Source organism: Sinocyclocheilus rhinocerous, unplaced genomic scaffold (genome assembly GCF_001515625.1).
Source record: "Sinocyclocheilus rhinocerous isolate Xijiao unplaced genomic scaffold, SAMN03320098_v1.1 scaffold551, whole genome shotgun sequence".
Classification (NCBI taxonomy): domain Eukaryota; kingdom Metazoa; phylum Chordata; class Actinopteri; order Cypriniformes; family Cyprinidae; genus Sinocyclocheilus; species Sinocyclocheilus rhinocerous.
The window spans coordinates 1,205,002-1,215,226 of record NW_015624564.1 but is presented as its reverse complement, the minus strand read 5'-3'; the positions used below and the strand labels follow the sequence as shown (position 1 = coordinate 1,215,226).

Here is a 10,225-nt window from a genome sequence, read left to right as displayed (position 1 = left end):
GGATAGTTGGCCAATCAGAGCACACCTCGCTTTTCAGGCCGATGAGCTTTGTAAAAATCGACGTGTTTCAGAAAGGCGGGGCATAGAGGAGCAACAATAATGTACAGTATGTGGAAAATAATGTGTTTTTTGAACCTTAAACCGCATAAACACATTTCATTACACCAAATACACAAAATAATGTTCTTTTTAGCAACATCATATGACCCCTTTAAAATGAAGCTTTACTTTAAAATGTTACCTGAATATATGTTTCTACACATATAGAAAATATGTTTGTTTATTTATCTATCAGTCATATTTTATGATTATTAAATTTTTCTCATTCAAATTTTAGTATTATTGTACATTTATGTATATTTGATCATATGAAACTGATAATATAAGATATATCCTGGTATATAATTTATATACTTTTTTATTATTTTGTATTTTTTTAAATATATTTTATGTATATATTATTTTAAAAAGTCATACATTATATACCTGAATCGAAAAAGTCACAGTATTTTTTACTGAATATTTTATATACTAAATATGCAGAGAGTACACAAATAAGTTATTTTAATATTTTTCCCTCAAACCAGTTAATTAGAATTAAGCATCCAAATGAAATGACTTACTAAAATTGAATTAAACTTGAAATATGTATTTAAGTTAGAAGCTTTGCTACGTTTCATTAGTTATTCACTGTGTAGATTTGGACACACACCCTCTTTTACCCGACCCACCTCGCCAGAAAAACCTGCCTTAAGATAAACAAATAAAACCACGCATTTCCCACTGAGCCAGCGAAAGGGACTCATACAGAGGACAAGGAGAAGTGAGGGAGGGTGGGAGTGAGAGATCCTGAGAAGTCAATGTCAAGCCAGTGATTTTCCACCTCTCGCACCTGAAAAGCATCTTACACTGAGCTACAGAGACAAGTGGCATAGAGGAGTTCAGTTCAGTGAGTTCACAAACTAATGTCAGAGCTGTGTGCTGCTGCTGCTGCTGTGTGCTGAGGGAAATACAAGACATCTGATGCTTTGATTATAGTTCTCCTCTGAAGAGTTTAAGTGTAATGAAAGGCTGCCTGAACTTTCACCAGATTATCAAAGACTCTCTCGAACACACACACACACACACAGTGTATTAGTTTTACAAACTTGTTTTTATTTTAATGATTTACTAATTTCAGTTTAGATTATGTGTGTGTGTGTGAGAGAGAGAGAGAGAGAGATCTGTACAATCTAAACTAAATATATATATATTAAAGATTTTACATAATAGCCTGGTAGGCAAACATTTTAAAATGCTTTTATTTTATTTTATTTTCACTTTTATTTGTAGTAATAATTTTTAAGAACGTAGTTGAGAGACCAACAGAACATTTACAGAATATATTATTGATAAAATGTTAAAATAGCAAAATCTGGTGGAATAACATTTTTTTTATTTTATTATATAAAAATAGCACAGTGAGTTAATTTATTGTGCACTTCAGTGAACCTGAAACTAAAGCCACAAGTCTCTCTACTCTGTGCTCGGCTCCCTGAATTCCTGTCCAGCGTTTAGTCCCAGAGCAAAGCCACATGTCCGTAAACATCTGAATATGGAACGCTGCAAATGACTCTGACAGTACAAGTACGCAGTGAGAATTTTTAAAGCCCAGTGAAACCGATTCCGAGATGAGAGTGTGAAATATATGTGTCAGTTTGTGGGTTTCTGAGTCAGATTCACTATGATAAGGTACGTCTCTGTGCCTGTCTGATCTTGCATCTTCTCATGTTTTCATAATTGTTTGTGATGGTTGGGGTGTGTGCAGCCCTCAGGTGTTACCCATCACTCTCACGTACACACACACATACAGTTGAAATCAAGCATCCGTGTTCCAGTGATGAAGGGCATAGGAGCGCTTAGACACAGTGAAGCATGACAGCTGTCAGCCAACCTCTATAGACTTGCTCATTCATTCCCACAATCCCTCTCTCCCTCTCAAACTGATACGTCAGCAATGCCTTTGATATTTGGGTAAGTCATTTCTGTAACATGATCTTGCTACATGATACGATTACTCAGGTTTAATATTAAAGGGGGATACTAGTCCACCCAAAAATGAAAATTCTGTCATTTACTCACCCTCCAGTTGTTCCAAACCTCTATGAATGTCTTTCAGCTGTTGAACAGTTGATGGTAGCCATTCAAAAAATGATTTTATTGTATTTATTGTAAATAAAAAAAGATAGTTTGAAAAAAACTTAAATTGTTCCACTTTAGAATTTCATGTTTAAGTCAGTGTGTATTTTTTTTTGTTTTGTTTTAGTCATTTTATTTGTGCTTGTCATTTCTGTTTAGCTTCTATTTAGCTTTATTTTTATTAAATTTTTTGTAATTTTAGTAATGCAACCTAAACTTTTTAAAGTTTTTGAATGTTTTTAAATTATTTTATTTTATTTCAGTTAGGTTTTTTTAACATTTTTCGTATTTTATGTTAATTTTAAGAAAAATTACAGTAAAATAGATGTAGTTTTTGTTAACAATAACAACACTGATGCATTCTTGTATAAAATAGATAAAAATAAGAAATTGATAAAGCAAACCCAGAATACACTGCAGTGATTTCAGAGAAAAAACTCAAGGTCGAGAGAAATATCAGTCAATATCAAAAAGTATGTATCTGATTAAATTCTGTATTTTTGTTTATTAGAGTATTTTATCTTCGTTATCACGCTGCCTTCTAAGACACAAGAAGCTTGACAAGCTCATGCATTTTAGCATAAACTAAATGTACGAGATAAAGCATATATCCCAGAATGCATTGCAACAAGCTCAAGATGGCAATTTGACAGCAATGCCAAGTAGAATTATACTGTATTACAGTGAATTATCTTCTTAAACATGGTATTTTTATGCTTATGCGTATTATGTTAACATCAAGAGTTTCCTGTATGCTTTCGTTAAAGTCCATGAACAGGTAATTCAGAGAATTGTTTCTAAACACATTATAAATGTAGTTTTTCACCATTTTTGTGAAAGCAGAGAATACTGCCTATTTTTTCATGATTTTTAAGCTTTTATTTACTCGGTGTTAACACATTTAATATTGCTTTTCATAAACCTTAAAGGTGTTGTTTGTTTGTTTCTATGTACTGCGTTCAAAATCAGTCACTTGTGAAGTTATTTCAGAGCGTATGTGTTGGTTTTCCCACAGTGCATTGCTCTAAAGTCCCTAACAAGCCAAATAAAGCTGATTAAATACTTTATCTACTCGTGATTTTTATGATAATGCTTATTTGCTGAATTTCCACACACGGCTAGACTTAAAGCCAAGCTGCACATCTCTCGGGGTGTCCTCATTAGGGCTGAGATGCTAACATTTACAGAGCAGATGATTCTTGGACCGTCCTGCTCATTCACACAGAAAGAGAGCGGAAGCGTTCGGCGGATGAGTGAAAGTCTCATTACCCAGCAGGGTCAGTAAAAGCAGAACAGAGGCACAATGCAGCCTGACTAAGAGCTTTGCTGAGGGCGAACGGCCTGTAAAAGAAAAAGAGCGAGAGAGAGAGTATAATCTGCTATAATAGTCTGAGTGTAATAGTTTTAGTACCTGTCACAGTTTCTGGTGGAATAATAAAAGCTGTGTTGCGTTTTACTGCATGCTGTATGTATATACAGTATGGTGCTTGTTGAACATTACAACATCATACTATATAAGTAGTGTACAGTGTTCTAGCCTATTAAGTGCACACTTCAGCTTTATCTGAGTGCCTACAATAACCTGAATCTCCTGTATAGTGTTTCTATAGTCCACATGAATGTGGCTGCTTTCACAGTAAAGCTACTTGAACTTATATGCAACTGTGTGTGAGCTGACGGTATTGAAATTCACGAGATAAGCAACAGCCTTTCTAAATGTACCCCGTAAAAGTGTCTCCAAAACTCAGTGGGACTCTGTTGCCTTTATGCGTATCATATGGCAAATGCTGCACGAGTGGTCAAAAAGAAAGCCTCAAATTTGTGGAAAAAATGAATGGAACTTTACATGTGCTGCTGCATATGGAAACATAGTCTAAATATACTGTACATGTATTCAGACCCGCTTAGAATCCACCAGGGATTGAGCTCAGTTTAAAAGCTTGAATTTACATCAGAACAGGTGTGTGTGTGTGTGTGTGAGAGAGAGTGTGTGAGGGTCGGGTTTTGTCTACATTGTGGGGACCAAATGTTCCTACAAGGATAGTAAAACCTGAAATTAACTACATGTGATGAGCAGCCAATGGTCGCAAAGAGGAAAACGGCGTATTAAACATAGTAAATAACATCTAAATGAAAGTTAAAGGAATATTCTGTGTTCAATACAAGTTAATCTCAATTGACAATATTTGTAAGCAACCAAGGTTGCAGAGATTCATTTACAATGGAAGTGAATGAGGCCAATTTTTTGGAGGACTTGGCAGAAATGTGAATCTTAGAATTTTATAAAAGCACTTTACAATGGATTATTCTTTTAAAACATGTATTTTAGAGCTGTAAACCTTTTTACAGTCGTTTTAGAGTTTATAGTGTTCCATTGTAATGGCAACAAAGCTGTAAAACTGGATATAAGTTTATAAAAAAGGTTAGTGAAGTGATCTTTTTCACATTAAAATCATGTTGACATGCATTTTGATTGTCAGAAATTTAGAGTTCAGTACAAGTTCATCTCAGTCAACATTTGTAGCATTAAAAAAATCGAGGTTACAGTGATGCACTTACAATAGTTTTAGAGGACTTAAAAGCAGAAACGTGAAGCTTATAATTTTATAAAAGCATTTAGTGATTTTTTTTTCTGTTGAAATTTGTGTATTATTTGAGCTGTAAACCTGTATAAATCATCATTTTATAGTCATTTTGGGGTTTTAGAGTTTATGGCATTCCATTGTAGATTTAAAACTGGATATACCGGGTTTACAAAAAGGTTAGTAAGGTTTTTTTTTATTTTTTTTTTATTTCTGGTACAATTCAAGTTCATCCCAATCAACAACATTTACAATAGAAGTGAATGGGGCAAACTATTGGAGGGATTTCTCAAGGTGAAAGAGTTTTTGAACATGAGATGAAAACAAACTATTACAGCTACACCTTCATTTCCTGCTTTCTGGAACAGGACGGTCGGTCGGGCGACAAAGAACAGACGGGTGTGCGATCAATCACTGAAAGTTGGAGGTGGGTGGAAATATGCAGGAAGGTGAGCATGAGAAATAAAGACAAGAGAGAGGAGTGAAATTAAACTGGATGAATTCAATCCTCGCGTAAGGTTGGCTTTGTGGTGGAGCGGATCTGCTCGGCTGAGCTCTAGATGTGCATGTTTTACATTGGAATTGAAATGTGAGTGCTCTTATGTGTTTCCATAATAACATACTCAGGCATTCCAGTGGAGGTCCAGAGGTTATTCTTTTCCCGCTGACCTCAATGCAGAGAGGACCAGAAACGTATAGACCCATGAAATCAATTTGACTCAATTTACTTTTCGAATACATGTTTCTGATCTTATTGTGAACTATTCACTGGTGCATTTTATTCTGGATTAAATTTTTTTTTTTTGTCTTGGTAACGTTTCGTAACTCACTTGGCCACAGAAACCACTTTTTTTTTTTCTTTTTTTTTCTCCTGCCTTCATTCTTGTATGTAACATCTATATTTCACAGTCCAATCAATCCCAATTAATTTCTGATTTATTCACTGGATTTCAGATTTAATTTAAACTGCTTGTGAACAATTTTTGAAACTAAAAATAAAACTAAAAGATTATTGGAGTTTGTTTTACAAGAAAATACTACTTAAACTTTCTACTTTTACTTAATTTCTACTTTCTTAATTTTCATGTTTAACGTAAAGTGTTAACTTGCCGTTTCTTTGTAATTAATTGCGAATTTTATTAGCAATTTCTGAGTGAACATTGTTTCTACACCAAATTTTTTTTTACAGTGTATGAGCACATCTATATTCAAGTGTATTAAAAATGAAAAAATGAAAGAAAAATATAATTTGTGTAAACCATTGTAAAATTATATTTTACTTATTCATATTTACTTTAAAATATTAAAAAATGTTAATTTTCAGGAATAGTTTTGTACCGTAAAAATCTTATCTTACCATATACTGTGAAAATTTATAAATAGTTTGGGATTATATTATGACATTTTACTGTAAGATTTATGATTTTTGCTAGTAAAAAATATGAATTATATCTATATACACAAATAACAAGAAATACATGTATTTTACAGCACATATTGTTAAAAATATGTATAATATATATATATATATATATAAAATTATACATTTAAGTTAAAATATGAGCCACATTTATCATTTACAGTGAAAAACACTAAAATGGCATTCCCAGAAGTTTCTGCATGATTCACTGCATATATTTTTTTATTTAAATATTTTTTTGTTAACAGTTATGTACATTTGAATACTTTTTGTTACATTTCATGTCATTTAGTGAACATTTATCGCATCATTTTAGTGTCATGTATGTTACCATATTGTCAATATATTTTTATTTAAACATTTTCCCCACTTTTTACTTCATTTTTTTTCCCCAGGATATTTTCACAGTGTATGCAGTATCTACAGTCTCATAAACTGATATGTGTAGCATAAGATCCAGTGATACCTGTGTGGGATTGTACAGCTCCTGTAGGGCGTTTCTGGAGCCTTTCCGGCAGCAGCCCTCCGCTGCGAACGGGTTCCGCCTCATAACTGCAACAAAAACAAAGAGAGAGACAGATGGACAGTTAGAGTAACCAATCACTGACTGACAGGAGCAAAATCAACCAATCCCAACAAGGCAGACTTCACTGAAGCGATATGCAGTGTTCATATGGCCACTTGAACACACACACACACACTTGTCTGAATGGATGCCCTCATTAAAAGGGCAAGTCTTTAATAATGCAAAGCCATCCAACACATCTCCATATAAACAATACATTTAATACCAAGTCACTGCCTCAAAACACACACACATCTCTAGAGTGTGTATGTTGCAATCGATGAATAATTTAAACATGGTAATGCATGTGTAGGTGCTCTGCCATGTCGTAACCGACAGTAATAGTTTTATACAGTTTGTCTCTCAACAGCGAGTCAGCAGAGAGTGACCGGCAGTGCTGAAATTACACTACATGAAAGCTAATGACCAGCACTGCTGAAATGGTGCCCTATGAAAGCAGTCTCTGTGCTAAGATAGAGACTGACAGATTTAGTACTACATTGGTTCGTTTATTCGCTCTCATGTAACATTATCTTGACTTAGTGTGTATTTGTGTTATGTTAAGAGTCGTATGTGTTTGTGCACAGCACACAGAAAAGCATTGTTTAAAAGTGTGTTAATGCCTGTAAGTGCACAGCGTTCTCAGAGCGTCTGATGTCTTACTGTTTAATCCAGCTCAAGGTAAGGGAACCGAATGAAACCGAGACTGCTGGGAACGAGAGATGAAAGGAAAACGAGAGTGATGGAGGAACAGAAAGGATGTGTTAATGAGGGATAGAGAGACTACTGGACAAGAACCAGACAGTTTGGATCAGGGGGTCGACTACCTGAGGGGTTGTCATTAGCGCGCCAGTGATAGCGAGAGATGGGTTTATGTGATTTAATTGGCAAAATTAAATCACTTGCATCTGCATGCCAGTTTTTCGCTCGCTCATATGAGGAAGTAATCCTTCTTCATAATCGTGCAGTCTGTTATATTTAGTGTAAATACGCCCACATGGAATCCAAACCCGCAGAATTTGAAAACCTGTCGTTCAGGTTCTGCACATCCCTCACCATTTCCGATAATGTTAAGAATTTTGGCTAATAAAACAGATCTAAAAGTGTGGGAAAAGGTGTGCAGATTCTATCTGAGCCAGGTTATGAAGCCAAAAACAAGTTTCGCCTTGTCATATATGACACTTCACATGAAAAGAGTCAACCACTTGTAAAGACAGGTTGGATACATTAACAGAGGACAGTACTTTATACAATTTTAGCCAACAAGCAATCAAGATTCTTTGTTACTAGCAAATTCATACCCATTTTAATTGGTCATGCATTGATCATTCTGCCAATATTGGCCATTTTGAAATGAACGGCATTTTAAATCATTTATGTTTGGCCAAAGTATTGGTTTTTCCATTGTGTCAGTTTTAAAAGCTACCAGAAATCTTGTCGATGGCAACTTAACATGCTTTTTTGGGGGGAACTTGAATAAGTATTGGTTTTTCCATTGTGTCAGGTTGAAAAGCGACCAGAAATCCTGCCAATGAAGATGTACTTTTTTGGGATCATTTTGGGAGAATTTGAAAAAGTCCAAACAGAAAAATCTAAGTTGGCACAAAGTGTCATATTTTTTCCATTTCCATTGTTTCCAATGTAGTTTAAAAACTTCCAGAAATCCTGATGGATGTAATTTTTTGGATAATTTAGTGAGAATTTGAATTCATATTGCATAAAGTATTTAAATTAAACGGTGATGTAAGCTGTCCAAACAATGAAAGATAAGGAGAATCATTTCATGTTATTTTTGCAATTATGTTTGGCAACATTCTCTTTTAATATGTTTTAAAATGTAATTTATTTAAAAAATCATTCTAATATTTCTTTTCAGGATTATTTGATTAATAGAAAGTTCAAAAGATTTTATTTGAAATATATTAATATTTTGTAACATTATAAATGTCTTCATTGTCACTTTTGATCAATTGAATGTGTTCTTGCAGAATAAAAGTATTAATTTCTTCTTGACCTCAAATACTGACTTTATCTAGCCTGCAAACTCATTACAACCAGAAACAATGGTCTGCAAACAATGAGTGTATGTGTTTGTCTGAGGTTCAGTATGGGTTCATTCTGCCTGAGCATGCACTAAAATTATCCCACCTGGCTGTGCCCAGGTGGATAGTGCTGTTATTCAATTGGTGGTCCACTGGACACACACCTGCTGTAATTTCCCATATGCTGACAACACCATTGACGGTGCCACAGCACCTGCCCCCCTCTCCGCTGCTGACCTTCAGCTCACCCACTTCATCAGACAGTTGGCCATTGTTTGTGGCAAACCATGTAGTGGGCAGCGTTATGAATATTAAGCTGTAAAGATCTGAGGCTGTACACAATGATGAAATGTTCCCGCTGCTGATAGATGAGGAGCTAATGGCAATATTCTATCCCGGAGATCCGGGAAACTAAAGAACCTGAGGTACAGAGATCCTGTTTATTCCTAGGGGAAATCAGGAGACTAAATGAGCAAAGCAAGAATGTTTTAGCATCCTAAACTCATCAACAATCAAAGTTTAAAGCCAATGAACAAGGGAAAGGAGCTCTGAATAATGTAAAAACTCTCAAAGGCTGGATTGTTGACTAGCCCAGCTGTACGCATGACCTTGAGTTGCTCATTCCCAGCAGGCCTGTTTCCTCTGAGCCATGAGCACACAGTCACATATCTGCAGCCATCCATCAGCCGAGGATTATGGTACTGGAGGATTAATCTGTCTCTATCTACCCGTAACTTACTCTAAAACACATCAGTTCCCTTATCACCGCTCCGAGCACACAAAACCATAAGTCAGACTGCAACTGAAATACACTCACTCATAAAACCGCATATTCAGTAATAAAAAGGATGTTTTCTGTCAATAAAGATGACAAGGCACCATTTGGACAAATACAGGCCATCAGATCCCCGCCGATGCACAAAAAAACTGATTTTTTATTTTGAACAATTAGCAAGAAAATACTAGGGCTCCCGATTGATTATAAAAGAAATGTAATTAACATGATATGCTGGATAATTAATAAAAGTGCTAGAAAATAATTAAAAGAATGCATTATTGAATAGGCATTTTAAAAAGTGGCTTTACAAATCAATACATTGTTTATTTTATTTCCATTTTATTTTATTATATATTATTTTACTTTTTATTATTTTTATTTGTATTTTTTTTTCTTCCATGTCCCATAGAAATGCTGTGTTTTGTTTTGGACATGTACCATGGTAATTCCATGGTATTCTTTTAAGTACTTTTTTTTTTTTTGTAAGTGTCCTGTTCATTTATATGTCTCTTGTGGAAAGAGACAAGGCTTCAACCTCATTGTGGTTTAAATTAGCATTCTACTAATTCTTCAATTTTTACAATGTATTTGGGTGGCTTCATTAAACAACAGCTGATAAGGATTGATTGAGTGTGTGTGTGTGTGTGTGTGTGTGTGTGT

The 10,225-nt window shown here is 34.7% G+C and overlaps 1 protein-coding gene across 2 annotated transcripts in view; it reads right to left on the bottom strand.

The window, feature by feature from the left end:
* The window catches only part of chst11 (carbohydrate (chondroitin 4) sulfotransferase 11), a 42,415-nt gene that overhangs the window by 9,979 nt on the left and 22,211 nt on the right, over positions 1 to 10,225 (bottom strand). For both annotated transcript variants that reach the window (XM_016556952.1, XM_016556958.1), the window contains exon 2: positions 6,647 to 6,732. In XM_016556952.1, the coding sequence (XP_016412438.1) occupies positions 6,647 to 6,732 (86 nt within the window). The remainder of the gene's footprint in view (positions 1 to 6,646; positions 6,733 to 10,225) is intronic.